Raw genomic sequence first — 14265 nt, forward strand, 5'->3', positions numbered from 1 at the left:
CAGGACTTTTTTCGTACCTACGACGAACAGATTAACAGAAAATGAAAGAGAGAGAAAAAAAAATAAAGAAGACGCCGGATATAATGAGACTGACTGCCATTGGTGCCAGTGGGGGGACACAATCTGACTGTTGCCAGTATTCTTTCCATTGGGCGGTCTAGTTTTTTAGAAACTAATCATATACGTGCGCGCTGGTGTCCCTAAGTTATTTGGGGGAATGCAACCTATGGCACCCTGCCAAAAACCCTGAACTCACAATAAGTCCAACTTGTTATTTATAAGTAGTAAATATTTTTCTGATGCCAATAATTCATAATAATATGTTTCTTAAACGTTATATTTATGTTCTATAAATCATTTTTTGTCATTTCTGTTAAATAAATTGGTATCTTTTTTTCACTTTTAAATGAGGTGTTTTCCTGAGGCTCTAAAGAGAGTTTTTAGTCGATTTAAATGGACATCCAAGCCTGACAATCAAATTCCCACAATATACATGGACCCAACAGTGGGTATGTCACTGCGAATTTATTGCGGAACTCCGGCTCAAAGCCGAGCTTAGACCCAGGCATGAATGTGTCGAGAAAGGAGCCTTAAGTGCACCATATTCCTGGCCTAAGTTGGGCTTGTGAATTCTGCAGATAGTTGGCGCAGAAGAAGGCCTGCATCTGTTGGTAAGTAATATGTACGCAGAGTCTTGAAGAGAGGAAGAGGTGTTTAAACATCAGGAAATGATTATCTCAATCTACTCGCTGGTGATGAAGTGGGATAGGTCTGCTCCAGAGGGATAACTGGCACCAGGGAGTAGTTATCAATTTGTCGTCTTCCCAATCCTTGCGTATTTCCAAGAGAGTATGGTAGTAACCAAAGATGGAGAGTTAAAACTGCCTCACTTCTTCAAACATAGGAGGATATCTTTGGAATAGTAGGAAAGGCGTGGCGTCGAGAAACGTCCACTGGATATGAGGGCGCTTTTCTCTCTTTCTAGGACATCACTGGAGAGTTTGATTCCCTCAATTTCGAGAAGCTCTTCACAATTTCGTTTTGTTTTTTATGCTTCACTTGTACATTTATAATAATTTCTTGCTGCGAATTTATTAATAATGAAAAAAAAAAAAAATTGGGATGCCATTCTCAAATCATCAGGAGAGGAGACGTGAGTTGCCCAATACTAACTGCCGACACCCTGTTTTATCTGTGGTTTTTCTGCAGTACCTGGACAGTTCCAGGAACTAATCTTCTCTTTCTTATCAATTAGTAAAAGCTTCTCAATTTGTTTGGCGAAAGTATTGGAAGTATCAGGAGATGAGCATCCCTAACTGCTGAAAATAGTTTCTCTTCCAAATACTTCCCTGTATCCCTGGGGGATGCTGAATGTGAGTGAACAGAAAGTCTGTGTGAGTATCACACATATTACTATTTTGAAATATTTTATACCTAGAAGAGCATTTCCAAAACTCTTGATACGAACGTAATAATTTCTCTTACGTAAGAGGAGGTTAGATTTTTTTTTTTTTTTCTAAGGAATTTCCCCACAATTGAGGTTTTACTCGCCAAATTTTTTTTTTCTCCAATAAACCCTATCCTCGGCATCACTCTCCGTCAATCCATGGCCTGACATGTCTATATCGTGTACAGACCTCCAAGCAAATCTTTGGCGGCCTTTCCTCCTTCTACCATCCAGTTCCCAATCCAAAACCAGTTTGGGGTAATCTTTCTGGAGCCATTCTTTTAACATGGCCAAACCACTGGACGTCGTCTCTCTCTCTCTCTCTCACAGATAACTTCTACGTTGTACCGACTTCTGGACATTCATAATCCCTCCCGGATCTTATCATTCGTTACTTTTTCTCTTCGGGAAATTTTCTAGCAGATCTGCGCCAGAAGTACATTTCGGTAGCTACCAGTTTTTTTCTTGATCTTGCGACCCAACACTGACAATTAATTCTAAAAATGATTTCAAAATCAATATTTTAAATCTTAATAATTATTAATTATGATTCATTGATTCATTATTACTATTTTCAATTTATTTATTACTTTAATTTTATTAAAATATATTCTCCATGAAAAGGAGCTTTAGTCTTAAATTTTTTTAACAATGAAGCCATTGTCGTCCCAAATTAATATTTTGCCCAGTGATTCATAACAATACTAGCTATTCATGGAATTAATTTTAAAATTTTAAAATATGTACTTTTTAAAAAATTTAAATTTTAAATTTAAATTTAACAAACTTTATTTATTCTAACCCATATGGTGTCGCATATCACAGGAAAGGGCATTATATATGCTATAAAATGACACCAATCCCAAGTCTGTGGCTCAATTAGGAAAGCTTCTACAGTAATTCAAAAACACGGGGTTCCCTGTTTTTCAGCCCATTTTTGGCAACTTTACAGCCCTGTAACTCATAAACCAGTTGACATATCACAGTAAAATTTCATATTTTTCCAAGTCTATACCAATAGTACACATGTGCCAAATTTCAAGAAAATCCGAGATGGTGAGGTTCAGACCCCGTGTTGATTTGACATGGAATGACTCTATGGATAAGAAATAATAATAACAGAACGTTATTGGCATGACTACTAAAGACTGCAGACTGAATGAACATTCCCGGCAAGAAAAGTCCGCCAATATACGCAGTAAGTTAAATAGGCAACTACTAACTAAGGATAATGGTACTAACTAACACAAATCTGTAGCACTTTCTTAGGTGAACTAATTGAAAACTGCTTTAGCTACTCCCGCCACCGGAACTGGAGGCTGGTGGTGGCTTTAAGCAGTTTCTCATCATGGAAAACTTTTCTGTCAACACTGCATTTTCCTTCTTTAAGAATTTTTGTTTACTCCGAATATAAATTCCACAGCTAATAGATTACGTAATAAATCTCTGATAGAAATTAATCGCTCATCCGCTTACGTTTACTTAGCTTCCACTCTTTCCGCGTGAGCTTAAATAATTTTCCGCTATATTAGTATAAATCAACGAACCTTTCAAAATCGTTATCGCTCTTTTATCGTTTTCTATTTTTATAAACAGAAAATCTTCTATGAGAACACCCATGAATTACGCTCTGAAGAAAGAAAAACAAAAAAAAAATCACTGTAATTTCAGTAAATTGTCAATTGCAGTTTGTTTAATTTTGACCAAAAGTTTGATTACAGCATCCGCCTGGCGTCAACTATACGGAATAACAAATTTGAACGATCTTCCGATTTGATTTTATTCAGATTTTGATTTCCGACGCGATTTTCCGATTATCGAGTTATACGAGGGTCGTTTGAAAAGTCCGTGCAAAAATAAAAACTACTTAATTTTTTGGGGTAAACCTTTTTTATTTTTCAACATAGTCTCCTTTTAGGCTTACACACTTCGTCCAACGCTGCTCTAGTTTGTTGATCCCTTCCGAATAATAGGATTTGTCCAAGTCTGAAAAATAGCCATTTGTTTCTGCAATCACCTCCTCGTTTGAATAAAATCTTTTTCCCGCCAGCCATTTCTTCATATTTGGGGAACAAATAGTAGTCCGAGGGAGCCAAGTCTGGAGAATAGGGGGGATGTGAAACGAGTTGGAACCCTATTTCCATTAATTTTGCGACCACAACTGCTGAGGTGTGAGCTGGTGTGTTGTCGTGATGGAAAAGGACTTTTTTGTGGGCCAATCGTGGGCGTTTTTCTAGCAGCTCGGTTTTCAAACAGTCCAATAACGATGAATAATATGCACCTGTAATAGTTTTAGCCCTTTTCCAGATAGTCGATGAGGATTATTCCTTGCGAATCCCAAAAGACAGTCGCCATAATCTTTCCGGCCGAAGGAACGGTCTTCGCCTTTTTTTGGCGCAGATTCCCCCTTGGTAACCCATTGTTTAGATGGTTCTTTGGTCTCAAGTGTGTAGTGATGTATCCATGTTTCATCCACAGTGACGAAACGACGCTTAAAGTCCTGCGGATTCTTCTGGAACAGCTGCAAACCGTCCTTGTAACACTTCACACGATTTCGTTTTTGGTCAAGCGTGAGCAATCGCGGCACCCATCATGCGGATAGCTTTGTCATGTCCAAATGTTGATGCAAAATATTATGTACCCGTTCATTCGAGATGCCCACAGCACTAGCAATCTCACGCACCTTCACACTTCTGTCATCCATCACCATATCATGGATTTTATCAATGATTTCTGGAGTAGTAACCTCGAACAGGGCGTCCAGAACGTTCAGCGTCACTTGTGCCCATATGGCCACTCTGAAAATTTTGAAACCACTTATAAACTGTTCTAATCGAAGGTGCAGAGTCACCATAATGTTTATCAAGCTTCTCTTTAGTCTCCTGAGGCGTTTTGCCTTTCATAAAATAGTGGTTAATCAATACACGAAATTCTTTTTCGTCCATTTTTTGAAAATCACTCGACTTCCTCGATTCAAACGAATGCCAAACACAAAGAAATGGACCGATCTGGCTGAAACTTGGTGTGTGTTCTTCCAAGAGATGCTACTAACTAAACATAACCTCGCCAGTGGTGCTATCTCTCTGACTTTGCACGGACTTTTCAAACGACCCTCGTACAAATGATTCAAATAAAAATAAGTAAAGAAATCAATAACTTTTTCAGAATCAAGAGTCCTCAAATGTAATTCCAGTGATAACTTATCACAAAAAAAATATGCAAACTTCCTTTTTAAAACAGGTAGAGGGGAAGGAACTAACTGGGTTCTGGGTTCGAAACTAACTATTGGCCTTTAGATTTCCTCTTTCTAGAGGTTTCTTCTTACAAGCTCATTGGCCAATGATGGACTATAACGAAAAAGCACTGCCCAAAGACGTGCAGTGCACTAAAGAAAGCTCCAGACGCCATTCAGCTCAAAAAATGAAGCGCCTTATATAAAATAAAAATTTGAGTTTTTTAAAAAAACTTGTTTAGTTGTAGCGTTAACAATGCCTACTTGAAATATTTAATATAAAATAAAGTACAACTAGTTTCCGCCTCCATCGTCATCATCAACAAACAACTTGAATTCTCTCTCTCTCTCTCTCTTACCTTTCGTCTCGGCGACAATGTGTCGTTGGAATGAATGGTGCTCGCTCAAGATGGGAAAATGTTGCTTCTGGTGTGCCGCAGGGCTCTGTTTTGGGTCCGTTATTGTTCTCTATCTATGTTAGTGATATTTCTAGAGTTATCTCAAACTGTTTGCATCTCATTTACGCTGATGATTTAATTCTCTATTTTCATATTCCTTTTGATCAATTGGAGAATGGAATCAGATGTGTAAATGATGACGTCGCTTCTATTTTTAATTGGGCAAAAGATAAAAATTTATCTTTTAATGCCGGTAAAATGAAGGCGATGGTGGTTGGTAGCTCTAGATTTGTTAATGGCATCGATTTTAACAATATTTCTAGGATAAAAATTGGTAACATTGATCTACCTTATGTGGATTCTGCTAAGTTTTTGGGAGTTACCTTCAATAGCACCTTAACTTGGCATAATCATGTGGGTGATGTTGTCAATAGAATGAACAAAGCTCTGTATCAACTGAAGTACCATAAAGAAATCTTGCCTGTGTCACTAAGAAAGCAGTTGGTTCAAACACTCATCCTCCCGCATGTAGATTATTGCTGTCTTGTTTATTTGGACCTGACTTCAGAACTGAATACAAGGATACAAAGAGCTCTAAACTCGGGTGTTCGTTTCATTTTTGATGTCAGGAGAGATGAACATATTACTCCTTATTACCATCGTCTGAACTGGCTAAATGTTGAATACAGAAGGCAATATTTTTTAGGTGCCTTTATTTATTTTCTGTTCAAAAATAGAGCACCAGATTATCTGTATTCACTATTTAGTAGCAAAGAACAGTTACACTTGAGGACCACTCGACAAGTGGATACAAAGTTGTACACGCCCACACCTAGGACTGCAACCTATCAAAATTCTTTTTATTTAAAAGCTTGTAGGTTATGGAACTCACTTCCGATTGGTTTGCGTGCAAAGTCTGTCAATACGTTTAAACCTCATTTATACGAACATTTTATCAAAAGTTATCTAAATCAGTGATTTATTATTAAAGTTATTATTATCATTACTATTATTACTTCTTTGTTCCAATTATTATCTTTATTTCGTCATGTTTTCCTCTACTTATTATCACTATCACTATTACTATTATTATTGATATTATTGTTATTAATGTTATTATTATCATTATATAATTATTATATTGTAAGCAGTAGACCTATTCTTTTCTTTTATGTTAACATTTTTATTTATGTATTTATTTGTGTATATATTTAAAACGGAAATGGAATTTTAGTTTTATTTTTTATCTTTTTGTTTTACTCTGTATATATTGTAAATATTAATTTGGCAGCAACTCAGAAGAGAAATTTTAGTTTATTAAATTTATGTATATACTTTTTGTTGTCCTTAAGGGACTAATGTCCCAGGACATTAATAAACGTATTTCTTTCTTTCTTTCTTTCTCTCGCACCCTCTCATTCTATCTCTTACTAACCCCCCTCCTCCAACTCCACCTGTTCATGTCTACACATAATAATGAGTGTGACCAACATAAATTAAATATTCAACGAGGAAACAATACGAAACTAACCGCATGTTAATTAACCATGCATACATATGTTTACCAACCTGTGCAGTTGCCCGACAATGGCACCGGAATACAGTTATTATTATTCAATGTAAGAGTTTTAAACCCCCCCACAGCTGAGGGGAATAGTTATCAAAAAAAAAATAAAAAAATAATAATAATAATAATAATCTCAAAATTATCTGTGAAGTATGGAAGTAAAAATACTGGCCGTGATCCGAGAAGTAAATCTAGCTAACCACTAAGAAGAGCCACAGATGGCCGGGAAAGGCACACGATTTTCTCTTTCTTACAATAATCATCGATCAATTTTCTCACTCCGAGTCACAATATTCCGCACTAGTGAGAAAAGAGTGCACTTTCCGCACTATAAAGGAATATTTGTATCTTCAACTTTATCTGAGACAGGCATGTGCAACATCCGGATCCGGCCCTTGTAACAATTCTCAAATCTTACTAAACATGGACCTCAGAAATTTAAAGATATTTTAACTTGTTTTCAATATAAATTTTATATAGATTATATATATATATATATATATATATATATATATATGTTGCTAATTATTATAGAATATATACAATGGAAATAATTATATAGGTTAGTATTTTATTTAGTCAATTTGGAATGGGAATGGTCGATCCATATCCCAAACTTAAACCACGAGCAATTATTTATTATAAATTTTATTCCATATATAATAAATGCCCGGCTACCTTGGGCTTTACTTAGACCAAAGACTTTCTTGGAACCCCCCACACTAGACTTAAAAGAACAGAACTAAACAGAAGCTATCGACTACTTAAAAGACTACTTAGACGATAGATCAAAACACTCTCTCTGGACAACAAAAGACTAATATTTATACTTCTATTTTGAAACCCATCTGGGCGTGTGGAATAGAGCTGTGGGGTTCAACCAAACGCTCCATTCTCCAAAAGGATTCAATCTCTTCCATCTAAAATACTGCGAACTATTGTACACGCTCCAACCTGGACTATACACACTGATCTTAAAATTCCTTTAATCACCGAAGTTGCTAAAACACGATACAGAAAACTCCACTTCTACATACAGTCTCATATAAATCCTCTAACTCCAAAATCTTTCTTCAAGAACTCTTCCTGTTAACCCGGACAAGACGTCTTAAAAGACAGTGGCCTCGTGATCTCCTCTCCAGTGAAGAGAGTGGACTAACCATCTAATATTTGGTAGTGTTACCACTGGAGTTAACTTCTCCACTCGTTACCTTATCATTTATTACTCGGTTATCATTGTTACTTATAGCGCTAACGCGCTGATTAATGTCAGTTCACATTCAATTTTATTCATATATACATAAAATCCGGCAGGCGATTTGATGTGATATTTGCTTCCTGACCCGAGGTCTTGGCTAAGTTGCACTTGACTGATCTAAGACAAACTTTTCCGAAAGAAAATCATATTTATCTATGATCCTGGTCATAAAAGGTAAATTGGTATACGCTGTGAGATGCCTCATTGGAATCCAATTCCCTATAAAATTTTCATTTATCAGAGAAAATCAAATCAATATTTTTCAATTTCCTCGCAGAAAAACTTAAGGAACTTTTTTTTTAATGACTTGTAAATTTTTTAGTAAGTCAAGCATCCTAAGAAAAAGAGATTTCAGGTACAAGTTTACTATCGAAGAACTTTACCATCATCGAACAAGTAGAAGAAAATTTATCAAATTCATTCCTATGAAAATTTCACATTTTCATCTCTCTTTTTTTTTAATGAATTTAATAAATTTATTTTTCCTCTCATAAACATACTTCCGTTTACAATTTCTATGGCAACATTATTTTTCTTTGTACGACAGCAGAAAAAAAACATACGATACAAAGCTGTATCTCTGTAAGTGATATTCTAAATTTCAAAAGCGGCAATGGACTGGGAGGTGAGGTAATCGCTTGTTTATCCACTTTAATGGAAAACTCGACCAACCCCCCACCTCATTCTCTCTCTCTCTCTCTCTCTCTCTCTCTCTCTCTCATTCACACTTTTCCTACCTCACTCCATACACATTAAATAGCTCTTAAATCAAAAGAAAAAGGAATTGTATAAGAAAAAGAGAACAGTGAAAAGAAAAGTGGTATTTCCCTCATCTAGCTAACTAGTGGTTAGGTTTTTACAAATATCGCTTTAGAAAAAATAAACTCCGAGCTAATTTCTGTCCATCAAGAGTAATTTGATTGAAAATAAATCTTATATACCCAGGGTGTATGCGGAAGAGTGATCAAAACTTCGGGAGGTGATTCAGCAGCTGAAATGCAACCAAAAATATTCTATTCACTATGGCCCGATTCTCAATAGTGTCCAAGATATTTGCATTTTAAAACTTTTCCGTCGATATTCGCGTTTTCCACCATAAAAACGGCCGTAAATTTTCCATCCTTTAACCTACAACAAATCTGCTTATTCCAAACGAAAGAGCAAAGAAAAGAATTTTAACAAAAATCATTGAGAACGAATTTTTTAGACATTAAAGTAAACATTTCATTGTTTATAAGAAACGTTTTAAGGCTCTGTATTAAACAAATTTATAAGAAATAAGCAGATTTGTTGTAGGATAAAGGATAGAAAAGTTAGGGCCGTTTTTATGGTGAAAAACGCGAATATCGACGGAAAAGTTTAAAATGTAAATATCTTGGACACTATTGAGAATCGGGCCAAAGTGAAGAGAATATTTTCTGGTTGCATTTGAGCTGCTGAATCACCTCCCCAAGTTTCGACCACTCCTCCGCATACACCCCTGTATTAAAATACTAATTTAACACAGGGGCAGGTGTTGGTCTAGTGGTTAGGAAGCGTGATTTGTAACTGTGAGATCCCCTAATATTAGATTGTGGCTGCCTAGTTCAAAACTCAATAGGGTAGAAGATATTATCTGGCAAAGTAAAGGACTAACTGATCCGATCAAGCTGGTGAAAAACTTAAAAGAAAACTTAAAAGAACAAAAGCAGTATAAAAAGAAAAAAAAGAAAACCTGAAATGGAATTAGGTTAGCTTTTTTTTTTTTTTTGTGAAGAAACACAGCACAGTTGTAGAAGAAAAACGAGAAGGGTTAATCCCAAAGATAGACTGTCGAACTTAAGTGAAAGCAAAGGAGTGTACACTGTTGGAGGGCTGGACTGTGAGGGCATTAATGGGCTTCAAAGTTCTGTAACAGACCACACTTGGGTAAATAACCAAGCAAAGTTACAGCTATCTCCTTCCGGAAGACCTAAACATCTTTAGTTACGTATTCCGATTGTTGTGCGTCAATTCCTGTCGTTGACTTGTTTTTGTTTTTTTTTTAAAGAACTTTACTTTAAGTTCGCAAAATAAAGTATAAATTGTAGTAAAATAAAGGTTAATTATTTTTTAGACTTAATGAAATGACCTACCTGTTCGCAGGCACTCCTGCAAGAGCCAGTCACCTTGAGGCAGCATTTTGAACCTGCGAACAGACAAATGTTTTTTTAAAAAAATAAATAAATAAAAACAGAACAGAGAGTTGGTTTGAAATATAAGATAAACTTAGAACAGAATCATGTGAGAGAATTAAAAAAAAAATAATAATTTGGAGAGGAAATCTTTTTAATTATTTGCGAATTAAAATTTGACCTTGTGTTGATTGATAGCTTTTCAAATAACATATTTCCGGTGAAAAGATTGATTTCACATGATTGCGGTACTTCCGCTGATTGGGCTCAAGAGTACTGTACCTATCTGTGAGTTTGCTGAGTTACTTTATCGTACTGTATCGTACTTTATAAAGTTTAAGATAGCATGGGGAACCATTTGTTGATATATCAATCTGGGATGGTACTTGCTACTAAACAGTACTAAGTAAACCAACTCTTTCTAAAACTTAAAAGCTCTAAGCACAGTTAGCGAAGAGATATCCCTCAGAACAATAGCCAGCTCTAAGGTATCCCAGAATAGAAACGGTACTCTAAATACTAGACCCCTAAAAAAGTTTTGGAGATACCTCGCTGTAATCTTGTAAATAAAGAGAGGTATTTGGGTACCAAGGGAGTAGCTTATCCCATCTTATCTACAACTCCCTCAAGGAAATTCGCTAAAAGTTTGATAGGTATTTCAAATTTCTTTTTAGATAGCTCAAGAAATCAAAGGAAAAGATTACAGTTTAAATTTTCCAACCATCAATAGACTGTGCAAACACTCCAATCCAAAATACTCCCGCCGCATAGTAGACGCTCCATTCGTATGTTAGCAACCACACAATCCATACAGATCTCCAAATTCCACTCATCTCCAAACTTGCCAAAATTCGATATAAAAATTTTCACCAAAAACTCTCACTTCATTGGGAGTTGGGACTCCCTTTAGCTGCAAACTTGTCTTCAACTACGCTATCCTCCAATCCTCGAAGACGGCTGAGGCGCCGTTGGCCCTGTGACCAACTTGACTAATGGCGGCCATCACTGGATGACCGTCATTCACGTCTGCCACGCTAATCATACACACTTATCGCATTTACCTATTGTACCCTCTAGGTTCAGGTGTAAATTACATTAAAAGGATAAATAAATAAAAATTTTAAAGAAATATGTTATTGAAACGAAGTTTTTAAGTTTGGCTCCCTCAATTTTTCCTTAAATTTCCCAATAAGTAGTTCTATCACCTCTTTCTGTAGCCATTTATAGATTAACACGAGGCAGACATCATCATCTTAAAAAGGAAAACACTTTTCCTAAGAAAGGTGTATTTCCTTCAAGCACAAAAATGATTTTTTTTTTTTTTCACATATTGCTGATGATGACAATAACACCCTGAGAAATATTTGTATTTGATCTGTCAGATCGGCAACAAAAATTTATAAAATTCTGTAATAATGATCAAATCCCTACAGTATACAGTATGCTCAAGGTGGAGCTTAGACTTCCAGCCGAATAAGGGTAACAGCCCCGGCCGTTTCTCCCTTCTTCATTCTGTCCACTAACAATAATTAGGTTTCCACAAAGAAGTAGAGCTCAAGCTGTCAATAAAATTATCAATTCTGACTCAATTCAATATTAATGTCAATTTCAAACAGTAGTAACTGAGCAGGGTCTCCTGGAAAGTCGTATTCCTTCCCAAAACGATCTTTATAGATTCGACGCAATCGTTTCAGGCAAGTACTCTCTCATCCGAGCAATAAAAGAACTTAAAAACAAAACTGGAACACATAGCATGATGAAGGAAGTCAAATGATCTAGTAAAAGAATTAAAAGATTTACAAGTAAACGGATGAGATCAACTAAGAACAGGATACTGTAGAAGTAATCACGGGTAATACCATCCGGAAAATGATAACTCTGCCCTTCGGCTATCAAAAATCGATCGTTTGCTAGCATAGACTTGGCCACAGTTTACAATAGTGTAACAGTAGTGGCGTTTTGTCTGTTGGTAGTATAACCACTGTAATGGGAACGTACTGCCTGTAATATGAGAAGCAGTACATGACGTCGTCACCAGCGAGCACAATGTGCTGTGGACAACAAAAAGCACATTAATTCTGATCGCTGGGGGATGTAACTACGAACGCTATGTCATACTATTGGCTAACTGTTGGGACAATGTTGTGTCTTCAACTAAACTTGTTTTTTCTTTTTTTCAGCAACTCCATGGAAAACTCTATTTCCTGTTTAATTTTTTGGTCGATTTCTGGACGATTTCTTGAGAAGAAAATTAATACAATTTATTAATTGGGAAAGTAGAAATATGTACTAAGATTTTTGACTCAAATCATATTTCTCAGATAAAAGTAAATGTGTTATGGGGATCGCCTTTTCTTCATTTTTGAGGCGAGGCTTAATGTCCAAACAGAGCTAAAGGCGATACTCTTGGAAATGGAGCAGCGTTTGGATTGGAGGTTAACTGTCAGAAAACCAAATATTTGGTTGTAACAAGAAAGAGAAGGATATTTCGCTCCATGACACTGACATACCTATTTACAGCCAGACAGGAACATATGACATCAACTTGAAGTACAAACATAACAGAGTCAAGCACATACTTAGCCTATAATATAGGATCATAATTAGGATCATAACCTTTTATTTTTCCCTTTTGGAGGTTTTTATTTATTTTTCCCTCTAATTAAATTTGTACTCCCTTACTATCCTGTGTATATATGCGATAACTGTGTAGGAGTTAGAATACACATCATTGGTACTCCTGTAAATATTTTGTACATATTTTGTAAATAAATAAATAAACATACGAAAAAAAAAAGAGGATATTTCGGAACCTATGGGTGGGGGAATATACCTATGAAGGAGTAAGGAATTTCAAATATTTGGGTTCAGTGTTAACCTCTAAAAAAACGAAGTAACAGAAGATATTGCTGGACTAATGGCTGCTGGAAATAGTTGCTTATTGGCTCTTCAAACGGTGTTTAGTAGAAGTTAAAAAAAATGTGTCAAGAGCAGCAAAAATAAGGCTTCATAAGACAGTGCTGTGGCCGATTGTCACCTATGGGCTCAGAGATGTGGGTTTTGACCCGAGCAGATGAGCAAAGGATACGCAGGTGAGAAAGAAGAATATTTGGACCTGTGTGGGGACAGAGAAAGGCTTCAGAATCAGGAAGAAACCAAGAAGTGGCTGAACTGTTTGGTGAGCCTGATATTGTGTCTTCCTGCATAAAAGGCAGGAAGACTGCGATGGTTGGGACATATACACCGAATGGAGGGCATATAAGGGCTCCAAAAAGAGCGTTGTATGGTCCAAAGAGGCAGACCAAGGCTGAGATGGCTGAGGGACGCGGAGGACGATGTTGAGGCGGTCGGCCCTGCACGGTTGGAGAACGGCTGCGAGCGACCTTGAACGGTGGAAAGCTGTTGTGGCTGAGATCTCCAGGCCCTTCATGGGCTAGGATGGCCAGGAAGTAGTAGTAGTAGTAGGACTTAATGTCCAACCACCAATTAGGTGTCGTAGACCAGGGCGGAAGCACATATTTTTCTGTTAACATTTATTTTTAAAGAAATTAAAGGAATTTAGTTTATACTGATTGAGAGAAGTAGGCGTGGTTAATTCGCCAAAGATCATCACCTAATTTTCCATTAACATTTATTACTGGTTACCCAAACACTAAAACAATACACCTGCGACTTTTAATTGCAACCCATATATAAATACAGACTCTAGCTCAACAACACTAATCAATGTTGCTCTTTGCTAACACTGAATTACCCTTAGTTTCTATCGTTTCAGAGTAGTTTAGTACTAGGGGATATCGTATATATTCCCCCCTCCGCGTGTTACTTTAACATCAACCCATCAAGTTTGGAGGAGAAAGGAGATACCGGATGCTGTTAGTACATCTGACGTCATCTTTTCTTCGTATTTAAAAAAAAGATCGATGGCGCTAGGAATTTCGATGGGTCGACTATTCTCTCTCTCTCTCTCTCTCGCACACATGCGCGCACGCGCACACACACGCACAAACTAAGGTTGTTAAGTCCCAAAGGTACTTTAGAAGAAGTCCTCAAAAATATAGTCAAGATAAATTATACCAAAGGGAAAAATTATGCTAAAATAAAAATAAAAAATTATAATCAATTTTACTTGAACAATTTTGGCGTTAGACATTTCTAGTTTTTCATATTTTAAGTTTATGACGTAAGAAAGAAAAAGGACTAATGTGAA

General features: G+C 36.4%; 1 protein-coding gene across 1 annotated transcript in view; it reads right to left on the reverse strand.

Annotated features, from left to right (window-relative positions):
- The window catches only part of Reck (Reversion-inducing-cysteine-rich protein with kazal motifs), a 211021-nt gene that overhangs the window by 158412 nt on the left and 38344 nt on the right, over nucleotides 1-14265 (reverse strand). The window contains exon 2 of the mRNA XM_074123281.1: nucleotides 10017-10069. Within this exon, the coding sequence (XP_073979382.1) occupies nucleotides 10017-10069 (53 nt within the window). The remainder of the gene's footprint in view (nucleotides 1-10016; nucleotides 10070-14265) is intronic.

Source organism: Rhodnius prolixus, unplaced genomic scaffold, assembly GCF_049639745.1.
Source record: "Rhodnius prolixus isolate KJV_2025 unplaced genomic scaffold, Rpr scaffold_14, whole genome shotgun sequence".
NCBI classification, from domain to species: Eukaryota; Metazoa; Arthropoda; class Insecta; order Hemiptera; family Reduviidae; genus Rhodnius; species Rhodnius prolixus.